This window comes from Fulmarus glacialis, unplaced genomic scaffold, assembly GCF_000690835.1.
Source record: "Fulmarus glacialis isolate BGI_N327 unplaced genomic scaffold, ASM69083v1 scaffold11524, whole genome shotgun sequence".
In the NCBI taxonomy this organism is placed as follows: domain Eukaryota; kingdom Metazoa; phylum Chordata; class Aves; order Procellariiformes; family Procellariidae; genus Fulmarus; species Fulmarus glacialis.
The window spans coordinates 1-15165 of record NW_009207428.1 but is presented as its reverse complement, the minus strand read 5'-3'; the positions used below and the strand labels follow the sequence as shown (position 1 = coordinate 15165).

Genomic DNA, 15165 nt, shown 5'->3' with positions numbered 1-15165 from the left:
TCTCATTCTTTCCCTGTGGGAGAATTTTTTTGTTACTTCCCCCCCGCCTCCTAAGTCTTAAATTGGAAGGCAAAACACATAAGCCAGACTAGGAGACCAGCAAACCTCTAGAGCCATGCAGAACCCTGTTAATTTAGTTGAACTAATTAGGAGATCTGTTGATACAGAGCTGCCGTGCCTTTACTCTGCAAATACTTGCGTTTTCTTTTTGAGTTTAAGGTATGCTGAACCCATAGACATGTCAGAAGCTTCATGTGCCAAGTGCTCCCATGATTAACACTGTGATGATGATTTTAAAAGCGCTTAAAAGTATTCGTTTGAGTCTTGTCAGGCAATCACGGGATTGAACCTTGACTTTGTGGTTCCAGGATAGCATTTCAGCAGATCACAAGTAGCTTCTGTCACAGACAGGCTTCCCAAACATTATTCCCAAATCTCAACTGCTCCCAGATTTAGCTTCCCCTCAGAAATGTCAGCTCTCTGAATGGAAATAATGAGGTGCAGAGAAGTGAACTGACTTGTGATTTTTATAGCAAACAACAGATTTCAGGTTTGCTTAACAGCAAGACGGTGCTCAACCCCTGCTGTGCTTACCTGAGTAATTTAGACAGAGGGCTACCGCGATCTGAAGTACTGACCTGACTCTGCTTTAGTTTCAGGGGTGCCTGTTTGACACAAGAGCCAACATGAACGTGGGAACAGCACACAGCGAGGTGAATCCCAACACCCGTGTCATGAACAGCCGGGGCATCTGGTTGTCCTACGTCCTTGGAATTGGCCTGCTGCATGTTGTGCTCCTGAGCATCCCCTTCTTCAGCGTTCCTGTGGTTTGGACTCTTACCAACATCATTCACAACATGGTAAGGGAACAGCATGGCTGGCTTGACTTCCTGGGGCACGGAGAGGTAATCTCTCAAGCACCAGCTGTTTTTTTGAGAGCAATCTAGCAAGATTCTTGTTGAAACAATTCCCTTCTCTGTATTTCCAAAGATGCAGGCTAAGTTACTCAACCTCCACCCCTCAGACTGCACCTTTGCCTCTAGGTCATATATTTAAATCCAGCCTAGGTACTGATGAGACAGCAAACATCTGGTGAGGCTGCTCAGAGGGGACACTGAATTCATTTGCCTGCAGGGTAAGTCCCTTTGTCATGTCCCCTTAACACAGGAATAGCTATGACAGGCCACAGAAGCTGGCATGACAGCTTCTACTTCGGTTGATACAACCTGAATTGGCCTCATGAGAGTTTAAAAAAAAAAAACCTCACAAGATTAAAACGCAAACTTTGTTCTGCTAAAAGTAAAAAATTAGTCCAGGAGCAGATTCTCCCCTTCTAAGGATCAGGTACCCAAATGAACGGGTGTCAAGAGTGCTGTGCTAGGGGTGCACAGGTAAGCACAGCACACGTCAACAGATGCCCATTCCGGGTGTGCAGGGCACCCAGGTTCCTTGTGATGCCAGAAGCTGCCGTGTTTAACTGCTCACTCTTGTGCCTCCACCATCCCACTGCACAAGTCTTGGCACGCTTGGGTCCTAGAGCGGAGGAGCAGACCTCTCAGCAGCCGTCCACCCTCAGGCATAGGGGACAAAATACTTCAGAGGTGCAGCAATCGATTTTGTATCCTTTATTTTAAATAACATCTCAGCCCAAGAATATTCCAGGGACAAAAATGACACCCTTATTGGGGACCCTCAAGCTCCTGTTATTGATGTCTCTAGCGGAAAGAAACCCCGCACAAAACCACCAACTAGAGCACTCGGGGCTCAGTTGAGAAGCTGCCTGCTTTTCATCCAGCTCCTTCCCCTCTCTGGCAGCTTAAACGATTGTGTCCTGGGAACAGAAAGGAGTTTAAAGGCCAGCAATGGCTATACTTAAAAGGCACGTGATGTCGCCAGGCACTTGCTGTTTATCTGTGACTTCTATTCCACTTCAAGAGGTTAACTTGCAGTCAGAGCGGTAACAGACCCTCACTGCCTACAGCTCTACTTTTTAGAAAGCATTTAGTATTGCTGTTGCACAGCAGAGCGAGTCCACGCTAATCTCCTGATCCCAGAGATCTGCGTGCTGTAATCTTGCAACCACCTTCTTGGCTTACGCCCAGGAGCTGAACGAGAGGCCTCACGTGTAACAGCCAAGCCTGAGCTAGCCCCGGCTAGCGGCCTTCCTCCCTAACTCTCGCAGCTTCGTTAGCTGCTGCGCATTTTCCAGCAGCGACGCTGCGTCCCTCTAGCGGAACAGCGCGCTGGTGCAAGCTTGCACAACGAAGTTGAACATTTCTGGTGGCGTGGTGAGCGGCGTAGAGAACACTGTGTGCACTTCACACTGCGTTTGTATTTGCTACAGAGTATGTACATCTTCCTACATACCGTGAAAGGAACTCCTTTCGAGACTCCGGACCAGGGGAAGGCTCGGCTGCTCACGCACTGGGAGCAGATGGACTACGGCGTGCAGTTCACGGCATCGCGCAAGTTCCTGACCATCATGCCCATCGTCCTGTGAGTACTTCGGGGCAGCTGGGCTGCCTCACGCGCCTGTACCCATCAACGCTTCTGCTGCACGCGCTGTCCTGGGAAATAAAACCACAAAGTGCTATAATTCAGTTTCCCTCTCTCTCTGTTCCCCTCCTTTCCAGGTATTTTCTAACCAGCTTTTACACAAAGTATGACCGGATACACTTCATAATCAACACCATCTCCCTTATGAGCGTCCTGATCCCCAAACTGCCTCAGTTTCATGGAGTCCGGATCTTTGGGATCAACAAGTACTGAACTGCGTGGCTGGAGTGAATTGAAGAGGAGCAGGGGAGAGGGGGAAGTTCCTTCTCTCTAGTCCTGCGTCTTCACCCCCACGCACACTGGGATAAAATTTCACAGCGGCTGTTTAAATGCAGTATCCAATAGACATACACCGCATGCTGGATCCTCATGCCCAATAAATCTAAATAAGCTCCAGAGTAGAGTTTAGTGCGGAGCAGGATGCATGATGCTGGATTTCTTTTATTCCAGTGTCATAAATAGATGCAGATACACTGAGACTTCCAGGTACAAAGAGGATGAATTCTGGGGAAGATTTTCATCTATCCCAGACATTGAATGATGAGAATAGGGATGAGAGGAAAAGCTTTTAGTGCTGGTACTATTGCTGTGGTAAATGCACTTTAAAATATATTTCGCTTTCTGAAGCTAGGTGCTTTAAGCGATATGTAGGGGAAATTCAAAGGGATACAGCCAGACTTTCCCAATACTTGATTGTTTCGGGGTTTGAGTTCCATTTTCGGGTGGGGGAATAGGAGGGGAAAGAGAATGACAGATTTTTATTTTGCAATCTTTTACGCCACTGAGAAAGGAAGTTCTTTTACTAAAAACAATACAGGAAGGAATGACCTGCAATTTGGCAAAGTTTTCAGTTTTCTATGGTACCACTCGTGTGGTTCAGGGAAAAGGTCAGTAGATCCTAAATCATACTTGTTATTTTCAGCTTATACCAGAATCTGTCTGGGTAACTCTGCTCCCCACCCCAAACTGCTAATTTTTAAGCAACACACTGAGTGCTCAGGCAGCATAGCGTTTGGATCAAGGGCTGAGGTGCAGGTCATTTTAATGATCGCCAACAAATGCCACTGAGCTACTTGGTACACGGAGACTGCACAAGCATGGGAGAAGCTGAAGACTGACAGGTATAGGCCAAAAGAGAGATGGATGGCTGCTTGCTATAATCAGTTAGTGACTATAATTGGAATTTTTCTCCTTGGTCCAGCTCCTTGGTCTCTTAAGTCTGTGTACGTGTTACTGGGATTTGCCGGTGGACTTAACTCAGTATCTGACTCAAGGCAAGCAAGCATTTGATTTCTGGCTTACCTGGAAGTCTGTCACTCCACTCCACGCACAAGTGCTGCGGCAGCATCCCCTGAGCCCTCAGGTCATCACTGGCAAGGGTGAGGGAGCTGCAGGAGAGCCATACTAACGAGCAGCACCAGCAGCAGACTGAATTGACCAACAGAAGGATGCAATGGGTCGCTGAAGATAATAGATTACTTAGTATAGGAACAAAATTGAGCCTTTTTCCCATAAAGTTACCACCTAAATAAAGTAGGTTTGCAGGTTTAGGTTTCCTGGCTGAGATAGCTTTCTACTGTTCAAAGCAATCGGTTTTGCTTTTGGGTTGTGTGCTGGATGAAATGTGTTTTTCCTCATGCTTCCCCTGTAAACTCATGAAAGCCTGTATTTTTGTTATCTTAGTGCTTATATTGTCTCACACTTTTGACAATGGTATAAACATTTTAAATATGCTATTTTTGTTCCTGCATTAGCCAATTCTAGCTTTAGAGGTCATAGTGGATATTGTTGAGTTCTGTTTGATGCTCTGAGCATAGGACATGGATGGGGAACTTCAGGTTTGCATATAAGATCTAGCACTACTCCATGCATAATTTTAGGCAAGCTGCTTTACTTCTCTATCTCAGACTTACTATCGGACTGCTGCAGAGAAGGGAAAAACATTTAGTGTACCTCAGAGGGCTGCTGGAATGCATAGAGAATCATTACCTAGTATGTTTGAAAAGTGGAAATATTTTAAGTGAAAAGAAAGTTTTCAAGAAGGTAGAAAGAGAAGAGAGTCTGGCTTGATACCCGAGTGCTATTCTCCGGCAAGGGAGTTTGACAGATGTGCAATTTACTTGATGGGGGGGGTTGAACGTTTTAACCACCATGACGTAAGGACTGCTGCTTTAGTTAAGGTACTATATACCCTAAAGCTAATATACTCTTTAAGCTACTAGACAATGACTTTTGAAAAAAAAATACTGTTTTCAAAATAGAGGTATTTCATCAATCAGCTAAATACCTTTGAAATGACTAAGAAATCAACAGCGTCAATGCCCAAAACACTTACGGAAAGACCACTGCCCTCAGAGCCGTAGCATCTGTCCTTAGCAGGATGGCTAAGGCTGTATCTGTAATGCAGACTGCATGTTGCTTAACAGATCTGAATGTCTGACCACAGAGGCAACTTACATGCCAGTGGTAAATCTCCAGAGGAAGGAAAACTAACTATTTATTTTGGTAGAATATGAGGGGAAAAACATCCACTTTTTTGCAACAGAAACAGTCACTAGATGCTTAAAAACATTACTCCTACATAGGCAAACATATACTGATTATTTCTAAGTATATGCACATTACACAAAGTCAAAGCAGTTTTGATATTTTTAGCATAACCATAAATTGAAGGTAGGGGTCAGAAGTACAGCACACAGATTCCTTGAAGGCCTTGGCACTACAGCAGCTGAGGGTTTGAACATGTTATTTGTGCTGTTAACTGACACTATGGACATCTGATTCTGTTTTGTTAAATTAAAGATCAACTGTAAAACAGAACGAGATTATAAACTTCTCAAAAAGGCAGTTTTTAAAACTTCTTGTTAGGCAAAGCCGTAATTATAATAGTAAGCTTTTCCGATTTACCTTGTTCGTACAAATGATTAAACTAGCCATTACAAAAACAGATGTGTTACATGGCAAGTGACATTCTTTACAACACAGGGATAGCATTTTTGCCACAGAATAACTGAAGTTAACTTGGACTCATACGGTTAATCCAATCAAGGGAAACATAAATGAAAACTGGAGAAATATGGAAAGAAGCGAGGATTTCATGTTAATAATGTGGTGTGTTAAGTATCTACATAAAATTAATAATTTTTTGAGCAATTATACATCGATAATGTCTTCCTTAAGATCCCGTCTTAAGGAAGGTATCAGAATTAACCAAAAATAGAAAAGAAATCATAAGTTAATTTTAATTAAACCACAGTCACAATTGCTACTTGTTAAGTGTACCTGAGGTAGTTTTAAGTGAAAGAGTTTTGGGTACTGCTGGTTGAGCCACCCTCATGCGCCAGTTGCGTGGCTCCTTCCTGTCGGTGTCACAGGAGCAGGCAGTACCTGACGAAGTTCCACTTGGAAACCACCACTGCAGTGGTGTGGAAGGAACGGACACAGTTCTGGGTCTCCGGGAACTCCGTACTGAAACCACTTCTGGTTTATTTGTGTTTGTTAAATTCTGTTAAATACAGAAGCAAGTTCAGCACTCAAAGGCTAATCTTGCACCCAAACAATAAAGAGCATAGTCAAAACACTAACACTCCCATGGGATAACTCATTGCTGAGAAAAGGGAGATCGGGACAGCGTGGGCAGGATGAGGGACTTTAAGACACGTACGTGCAGTGATCCAAGGGTGAAGTCTACCTTTTGCGTAGAGAACCAGAATGTGAGCGCAAAGACTGTCCATTCATTCTTTTAGACTGTAGAATTTTCTCCAAGTACCTGTGTGAAGGAGATAATTGATTGTTATTGATTTTAAATGGGATTTTGATCACATCACACTTGACAGATTTTCCTCTCAAATTTGTACTGGCTTCCTGTATAGTGACTAGGGCAAACTCAGCTGGAGAATTAAAGGTGGGCTCCTTCCAGTGACTGAGAAACAATTACCGGATAAGTAGGTACTTAAAATGCTTTTCTTTTTTGTTTTGCCATGAATGGCGAAGGAGAAAAGCTTTTGAAAACCCACCACTTGAACCGTTCACAGGCACTGGCAGAAGCTCTCTGCCCCATCTTGTCCTGGGCAAAGCCTCTTCTAAGCCACTGTCAAGACCACACATGTATTCCCACAGTACGGCAGTCACTGCACCAGGAAAGTCAGAAAACAATCAAGTACTAACAGCCTGATGCTTCTGAATTAGGGATCCTGTCTTGTGATTCATTTAACATAGCTAACAGGATGTCATACAGTCCAACCCTTTGCAGGAAGAAGCCTTTAAAAAAAAAAAAAGCCCGAGATCCAGGGCTAATAATTCCTGAGTACCTTTTTTTTTTTTTTAATCATTGTTTAATTTGTTGTTTGTTTTATTAGAAGCATGGTACTGGCCCTTGAAAAGGGGACAGCAGCTGGTTACCATTGTTAACATATTAATATTTCTCATTGTGACTTACATTGTTTTATCATTGCCTATAATATCTTTTAAGCATGCAAGTGTGTGTGTATACGTGTCCTCCTTGGATCAGCTTTAGTGAGCTAAATTAGTTGTTTGGTTGGTTTTTTTTTTTTTTTAAATGGAACATTCTGACATTGTACAAAGTTTTAGGGTTTTTTTCCAGTAGCCCTTCTTTTTGCTGTGTATACAGAAGTCTTATGTAGAACTTTCTAAAATAAAGTGTGAATATTTTTATTACTCCTTTGTACAGTATTCTAAGAGAAACTAATAAAGTAAGTATTCATGTAAAAACTTGTGTTTGATTCCTTGAATTTTTACATGGACAGGTTTTGCTTTTAAACAAGCATGGCAAATGAATACTAGATGGCAATTCCAAGCCCACCAAGTGATGGATTGCAGTAAAGCAAAGAGCTTGCAGCACACTGCATGGATCCCTTCACAGGGTACCACACCAGTGAGTCACACAAACCCTCTGCTACTAACAACGAGCCATAAAGCATGGAAACCTGTGTGCATCACTGACCAGAACAAGTTAATGAAGTGCCTCCAGTAACACAATATTGTCCCCTTGTCTGCACCACACCTAATTAGTTAGTGCTCTCACAGGTTTAGTGAAATCCTAAACCAGAACACACTGTTCCTCATCCTTACAGATCAGAAGTATAAATGAAAACCAGAACCACGCTGGAAATGAAACAAAATCTTATAGGAATGATACATCTGTAGAATAAGTTAAGTTATCCACAGCCACTGCAACAGGTCATGACAAGCTGACTCAAGTCAATGACTGAAACTTTCTGGAGGGAGAGTTATGCAAGCAACAGGCTTTTTGTGCCCTAATTTAGCAGATGCTTCCGGATCTCCGACAGGAAGGTGGGGAGAGAGCACTTCCCGAGCCCTCCTGCTTTAAAGGGCCATATCACTTCAGAAGCACAGCAGACTGCTCTGCCCGTTGCCCAGGACGGTAGATGAGAAGCCATTTGCTCCACAAATAGGCAAGTACATTTTTAAGAGCTCTCGGTATGGAAGAGGGGTGGAACAAACGGTCTGTTAAGTGTTCCTGTTTAGTTTTTAATCTCTTTTTGAAGTCTCCCAAGGGAATGAGTCCTGCAGGTACCACTAAAATGATCCCACATTAAGCACACAAGACTATTTCCCCTCCCCAGCTCCATCATGTACAACACACCATCCTTTGTGATGTGACAGTCCTTCTACTTTCTGGAAAAAATCGGACTAAGTCAGTTTCTTTTTTTCAGACCCCTGTGGGACATTAGGGAGAGGGAAGATATCCCCCGCCACGCACTCACCTGATCTGTAAATGCGGATCAGCATCTCTTCTCTAACAAGGCTTGATAAAGTAGGGTGCAGAAGAGGGGAAAGACCTGCACGCTTTTCTTCTTCTCAATAAGTGCAGGAAGTTTTTTCATTTGTAGATCAAAATTCTTCTTCATCACGTCTTCAGTACGCCCACTGAAGCACGAAGCAAAACTGAAACTTCGGAGTAAAAACAAGCTGCAATAGGAAACAAACCGTGATTTTGTTTCTGCCTCTCAAACACCCAACTCTCCTCTGCAGGGGATACAGGCAGAGAACCAGGGCATACCCATGTAGCTGATCTGGGATGATTTTTTTATATTTTGGGGGAGATTTTCCATAGAACAAACTCTCCTACTTCCCCCCGTCAACCCACTGTTCACGTCTCAGCACTTTCACTTCCTTGCAGCAAGACTTAGATGAAACAATTTTTCTAACACTCTATTTCAAAACAATGCTAAACCATTCCTGTCTGCCAGGCAACGAGATGCACAGGAAAAACACTGAAGCAGTAAAAAAACAGCAAGAAATTGTTCAAGCTTTTTTTTCTTTTTAAACTTGTATCAGGGCAAAGCATTAAAGATTAACCTAGGACCTATCATGGTCCTAAATGCTTCAAGGACCAATGTCTAGTTTAGTAATGAAAATTATTATGGTATGTACTGGTATATGCTACGAAATATCTTAACTGAAAGGACAGTAAGAGACTCCAGAGCTGAAGATCAGTACCCCCAGAGACGGCTAGCTGTGTTCTCAGTCTGCACAATGACTGGGAGTTCATCACCAAAGGGGGATGAGTCTAAACAAGGCTCATCAGCAAGGCACAGCTCGTACTCCCACCCCTCCAAATGCTTCCCCATACACCATCCTGTGAAAGCTGTGTCCTTGTACTAACATGGGCTTTTTTGGGTTATCATCGATTTTGAAAAGTACTTTAATTATTAAAGTAACATATTTTGTTACAACCTTCTGCTTGTATTTCAAGTAATTTTGCTTAACTTGTCTTGCCTCTTTCCTAGGGCACAAGTACACTTCGCTTTGGTTCAAAAATTCTGCCACAGCAGGATGTTTAAAAAAGTCATCCAATCCATAGTAAACCAAATGGATCCAAGAGGAGACCTGGTCCCAGTTCATAGCATCTTAGACCACGAACATTTCAGACCCCTCTGTCTAGTGAGAAGAAAAAGAAAAGCCATATTCCACCCATCTCCCTGCTACAAACGGACATGGTACAGACTCGACGATGTGCTGCTGCCTGGAGAAGACAATAAAAGCACAGGTAAAGCCCACATTTATCAATCTTAAGTTCACAATTTCCATAGACAAAACACGTGGCTCATCATGGCCGAACTCTACCATGTTCCATCTTTCTCGTGTGTGCAATAGTTATAATATTGAGTCTGTGTAACCATGCTTAAGCTAATGCATCAAATTATTTCAGAGTCCCTCTTTCCCAATGGAGATGGTCAAGATTCAAGGCAATTTACAGTCAAAAAAAGTGTCAGTGACAGAGTTGATGGGAGTCTAAGCCTTTGTGTTGACCCTACAAGCGTAGAGCTGAAAGGAGCTGCCTCCTTCTCCAAACAGTGGTCCATCAAGCTGGAGAAGAACTACATACCAGTACCAGAACTTGAGGCACTGAAAACAGAAAGGTAAGGCAGACAGGAAGGGAGGCACGCCCTCCGGTCACCCTCCTCTACCCCACACCAGGTCACGCAATGGTTTTCAACAGCCAAAAACCAAGATTAAGACCCAAGAGCATGCATTCTCCCTAACTATACATACTTCTGGAGGACAGCAAAGAGAGGCGATAAAGATTCCTTACACAGCTTTGTAATGCTTACAGATTTCTTTGTAATTCAGAAAGTGGGGACACCTCAACATGGAGTCACAAGCCACCTTTTCTCACGGTTTGTACCTGAGGAGGAGCACGCAGATCAGGACAGATCACCTGCATCACCTGCCAGGCCACGGCCTCGCTCCCCGGTCCCCCTCAGACACAGAAGGGGAACGCGCTGAGGACAGCAAGAATTACAGCCCATTTTCTGCCACCTTTTTCCCCCAGAAGCCCCTCATATTGTGATATTTACGTGTACATGTATGCAACGTGAAAGGACACAAGCATAAGGCTTTTGGCTCTAAGCAGGCTACGGTACTTTTGTCATAACTCGCAGAAAAAAGTCACTTTTAGTCAGAATATTGCATCCCTTTTCTCTTTTAGGAAAATGAATGTGAATCACTCCTTCATTCAACAACTAAAGAAAAAACGACAAAATTTATATGTGGTTCACGAAACAATAGAAACCTTAGAGGAGGCCAGCTACGAGGAATCTACCAAGGCAGAGGGGAGCTTCATGTCCCAGCTTTACGCCAAGTTTTGTGCAAAGGTTAGATTTCTCTTCAGCCTCAGGAGTCAGTCCTTCCCAAACATCTGCACGCCATCCAGGCCTAGTAACAGATTTTTTTCATTGACCAGGGCACCAGAGAGAACAAACAAAGCATAACTATACCCAAGGGCTGCACCCTGGCATTCAGGGCAATCCAGCTGGCCATTACAGACGGATCATGGGGTAAGTAACTTTCAGAAACTACCAACTCCTCTGTTCTGGAAACAACACAGAAGAGGAAGAACATTTTCTGAAGTATTCAGCCTCATGGCCACCCTTAGCTCATTCGCAAGGACATGAACACATGCAATATGAGTGACAGAAAATCACCAGGGAAAAGGCCGTACATAGTACGTAAGTCAAAAGAGCTACTTGGGAAAGACATGCAGTTTTAGGGGAGGTGGTAAGGAAATTAAAGAGGGATACTGGAATTCTCAGCTCTAAATTTCAGGAGCTGCAGAGCTCCTGTTGAAAAATGGCACGGAAGGCAGAGGTTTGTTTTGTTTTCTTTTTCTACTCAGAAAAAGAGAGCCAGGGAGAAAACAGGCTGGCTGACCCTTCAGTGGGAAGACTGGCGTAAAAGATGCTTATGCTGGATAGGTAGAGAAAAAGAGGACTGCGATCCACAAAACCTGCTGCAGGATTTTAGAGACCATGTTTGGCTCGTTTCCCACGAGCTCCCCACGCCTGCCTGGATCTTGCTGAGTATAAGCTGTCATTTTAATTGACTTGTATTTTAACACACACATTGGCCAACAGAGACCCCAACATAAGGCACCATTTTAATTGACTTGTATTTTAACACACATATTGGCCAATAGAGACCCCAACATAAGGCATGTGACAGTAGGGAATGATGTCTAGGAATAACCAGGTTTAAATGAAGGGGCATAAGACAGATGCGCTGGAGAAGAGTGACCTACGACTAGCACATGAGATTTCAGACTTGGGATACCGGTATCTTCAGCCTTAAAAACAACCCTGGTAAAAAAAAAACCTATCCAGCTTTAAGTATTTGTCTAAATGAGCAATGCCCTTTTTATCCTGTCGCAGATCTTGAATATTTCCCAGAAGAAAGCAGATCAATGTTCGTATCTGATGGTAAGCAATGTATTTTACTACTTCCACTTGCGCTACTTTTACCCCCTTTGGGTAAGATGGAATCTCTCAGGATAAACACAAACCACCAGAAGCGATGTGTTTACTGTAGAGTACTGCCTGTTACCTGAAAAGTGACAACTTGCCAACTCAAAATGGCATATCACTTTCAAAAATATTCATAGAAATGTTTCAAATTCTAAATTTAGGGAGGCCAGGGAACTTATTGTGGGATTGTCTAGTTTACCAGTGACATATTTGGACTCTCTCTGGTTTTCAGGTTTCTCACAAGGCAAGTTAGGAGCACTGGAGGAAGAAGTTAAAGAGAACTGTCAAGTTCTCTCCAAGTTGTCTTCTGATCTGCTCATCATATTTTTAAAAGCCATCAAAGCAGTGATGAGAGACAGGAACCTCTTTCAAGAGCTGACCCAGAAAGTAAGCAAAGTTCTTCTTCCTGCCAGGATTTATAAATACAAAGACATCCATGATCATCTCTCTTGCCCCAGAAGTCACCTCTCCTGTGCCACAACTATCAATCCAAAAATCCTTCACTCAGCGCATCTGTCTGGTCTTCATCACCATACAGAGAAAGGAGGTGCTCAGGACAGAGTTAACTGCTGAAATATGTCCTGAATCTAGCCTAGCAGATTTACCTGAAGGTATCAAGCCATTTAAATTTCATATTCTATCTTTAACTGGAGCCAGTGTGAATGCTAAAGCCTCAATTACAGCCTCATACACAGCTTAGGGAGGGGAGACACATACTAAATGACTGTTCATATGCTTCTGTAGTTAGACTGCAAGGGACTATCAGCAGCCTCTTCTCTTAAATCCTAATGTTTCTTTTTCTTTTCCACTTAGATGGAAGCAGTTCTTGATGAAACTGGTAGTTGCAAGTTGGAAACAGAAAGCCCAGACTTAAGAGACCTATTGAGCAGCTTACAGTATTCTTCAAGACATCTTCTCCTTAAGCTGGCAGGAGCAATCGCCTACACTCTTGACGCATTAGATGGTAAGGCTTTCTTGCCATTTTCATAGAGAAATCCAGTAGCACCAGAATATATTAAGAGCATTCCTACCGACAAGACTAGCAGAAAAACTTACAGAAAACTTACAGAGCGCGAGAGGCTTGCAAAGGATTTATGTAACATCATTTCTTAGATTGTGGGAATGAAGGTGGTTTATGCTGAGAGCACAGACCTGTCCGAGGCAGCTGCTGCTCAGCAACAGTTGGAGAGTCGCAGAGCAGCGACTGCCAGGAGCACGACGTGGAATTACCACTCGGTCCAGGAACAGGGTGCACAAGGGGATCCTTGAAAAGAGAGCTTGAAATCAGAATTAAAATGTGCATAAAGACGACAAGATCGCCTCACAGAAAGAGCAGTGCAAATTCCAGGGTTCTTTTCCCCAGGCTGCCACAAAACATGGTTTGAACCTCCCCTCAACCCCTTGGTCTCTACACTCGATGTTACAGTCACCTGTTCAGAGCAACAGCTGTATTCGTCACGGAGGGAGGGCGCAGTAATAATTTAGTTTAAAACGTCTGAAGAACTTTTGACTAAACAGGCAAGACAGTTGATGGTCGCCCTTCACATCTCGCCAGTTGTCTCTGAAACATTGGTTTTTGGAACAAACCTGTTTTAATTCTGCAGAGCTAACGGAGGATCAGCTGCTGCTATTACTAGAGTCTTTGGAAGAGAAGGTTGTGTCCCAACAGCTTAAGCTGGTGAGAGAACATGCATGGTGTTTGGCTCAAAATGAAGGGGCAAGGGGGTCTTATTTTAAGTAAAGCAATATTTAGATGATGATATAGGTAGCAGTATCACAACTTAAGTAACACTGGGAAGAAGGGAAGAAATAATTTCTTCAAACTTGGCAGGGATCAAAATAGTCACTTTAAGAGAAATCACCCCAAGACATGAAGACATAAGATTTCTAACCACTGTTTTGCTGATAATAAACATTAAATTGGACACAGCTGACTACCATTATTCTTGAAATGGTAGTCAGAACTTTCTGGCTTCTTTGGCTCCAGATTTAAAAAGAAAAAAAAAAAAAAACACGAAAACACACTACAATTTTAATTTCTTGGACATAACTAATGCACAAGAAACTGGGAACTGAATACATGCACATGATATCTTTCAGGGTGAAAAGTGCCATATATAAATGTGGATTATTTAGTGCACCTGTAAGAGGTAAAGCACTTCACAAGTCAAAGAGATCATTTACTTAACGACTTCCACAGACAGCAGTATTAAAATACTGATTTTGGGTTTTTTTGTTGTTGCTGCTAAGGTTGAGAGCATCTTGGAACATGACATAGAACACAGGAAGGAGCACTTCAGTGTGGATGCCAGCGTGCTCTCCTTCTCACGAGAGAAGGAACAAAAAATAACCATTGCAATGGTTGAGATGAGTGGAGTGAAGCTCCAGGAAGACGGATCTGCTGTCTGTATGGAAGAAGCCTTCTCGGCCGTAGCAGCCCTGTACGTGTCTCTGTACGTCCTCGATCTTCTGAGTAACTCGGATTAGGTTACATGTGTCCTCCCATTAGAGATGATTTAAAGAGAATCACTTGACAATGTATTTGAAAGTCTCTTACTGCAAGCCAGTTTGTCTCTCCAAACTTCACCTCTCCATAGGGGAGGCATTCCTTATTAATGCTCAGTGCTGATTTGAAATGAGTAGGACAAGCAGTTTTAAGGCAAGAAAACTCCTTATGGAAGCCAGAAGCTGGATACCAAAATTGATTTTTCCTTCCCCCCATATGAATGCAGAGTGCCAACTGAAAAATCCACTAGTCCAAAGAATCACAAGCCTGTCAGTTGCATTTTATGTGGTCTTGGTTTTCCTAAAAAACGCTAGCACACAGCCACTCATGCAATCGATGAGGCACAAAGAACTAAATCAGCAATAATTCACCTACCCTGGTCACACCTGCAATTTGTGTGTGACTCAGTAAGCTGCTAAGTGGTAGAAAGCTGTGGGCTCTCAGAGCATTTTAATAATGCACACCTGGTAAAACAGCACCACCATCACATGACTACACACCCCACCAGCAGCAGTAAGGAATAAATTACAACATTTTGGAACAATGTTAAAAATAGTTTGATGACTACTTTATAAATAAAGAGAATAATTTCTTACTGAGTAACTGGATGTTCTTAAAGGCAATTTTTTAACCTGCAGGTATTTTCAGTCACCCAGCGGTGCTGCCTGCCTGGAGGCCCGGCTCCCCTCAGGCTCCCAGCGGAAGGGGTGCCCTCAGCAAGGGGGGGTGCTGCTTACCTGGGTGGTCACTGATGGCTCTGAGGGCATCACCAGCACGCGTGGCCTGGCCATGCTCTGCACCAGCTACGAGGGGAGC

At 43.3% G+C, this 15165-nt stretch overlaps 2 protein-coding genes across 2 annotated transcripts; both read left to right on the top strand.

Moving 5' to 3' along the window:
* The first annotated feature begins 686 nt into the window (after positions 1-686).
* LOC104075554 (ORM1-like protein 3) lies at positions 687-2769 on the top strand. Its single transcript, XM_009576095.1, has 3 exons — positions 687-860; positions 2345-2496; positions 2634-2769. Exons 1-3 carry the CDS (start codon positions 687-689, stop codon positions 2767-2769), a joined length of 462 nt encoding a protein of 153 aa, XP_009574390.1.
* Positions 2770-9375: 6606 nt separating this feature from the next.
* Positions 9376-14330, top strand: LOC104075553 (gasdermin-A-like). Its single transcript, XM_009576094.1, has 9 exons — positions 9376-9589; positions 9752-9962; positions 10532-10697; positions 10787-10880; positions 11751-11798; positions 12076-12230; positions 12657-12807; positions 13448-13521; positions 14094-14330. Exons 1-9 carry the CDS (start codon positions 9376-9378, stop codon positions 14328-14330), a joined length of 1350 nt encoding a protein of 449 aa, XP_009574389.1.
* The last annotated feature ends 835 nt before the right edge of the window (positions 14331-15165 follow it).

Bases quoted from the DNA above. Each gene is read 5' to 3' on its own strand.
- LOC104075554 (XM_009576095.1), top strand. From the start codon at position 687: ATGAACGTGGGAACAGCACACAGCGAGGTGAATCCCAACACCCGTGTC. The intron at 861-2,344 runs GTAAGGGAACAG...TATTTGCTACAG, and splicing joins CCAACATCATTCACAACATG to AGTATGTACATCTTCCTACA. The intron at 2,497-2,633 runs GTGAGTACTTCG...CCTCCTTTCCAG, and splicing joins ACCATCATGCCCATCGTCCT to GTATTTTCTAACCAGCTTTT.
- LOC104075553 (XM_009576094.1), top strand. From the start codon at position 9,376: ATGTTTAAAAAAGTCATCCAATCCATAGTAAACCAAATGGATCCAAGA. The intron at 11,799-12,075 runs GTAAGCAATGTA...TCTGGTTTTCAG, and splicing joins ATCAATGTTCGTATCTGATG to GTTTCTCACAAGGCAAGTTA. The intron at 13,522-14,093 runs GTGAGAGAACAT...GTTGCTGCTAAG, and splicing joins TGTCCCAACAGCTTAAGCTG to GTTGAGAGCATCTTGGAACA.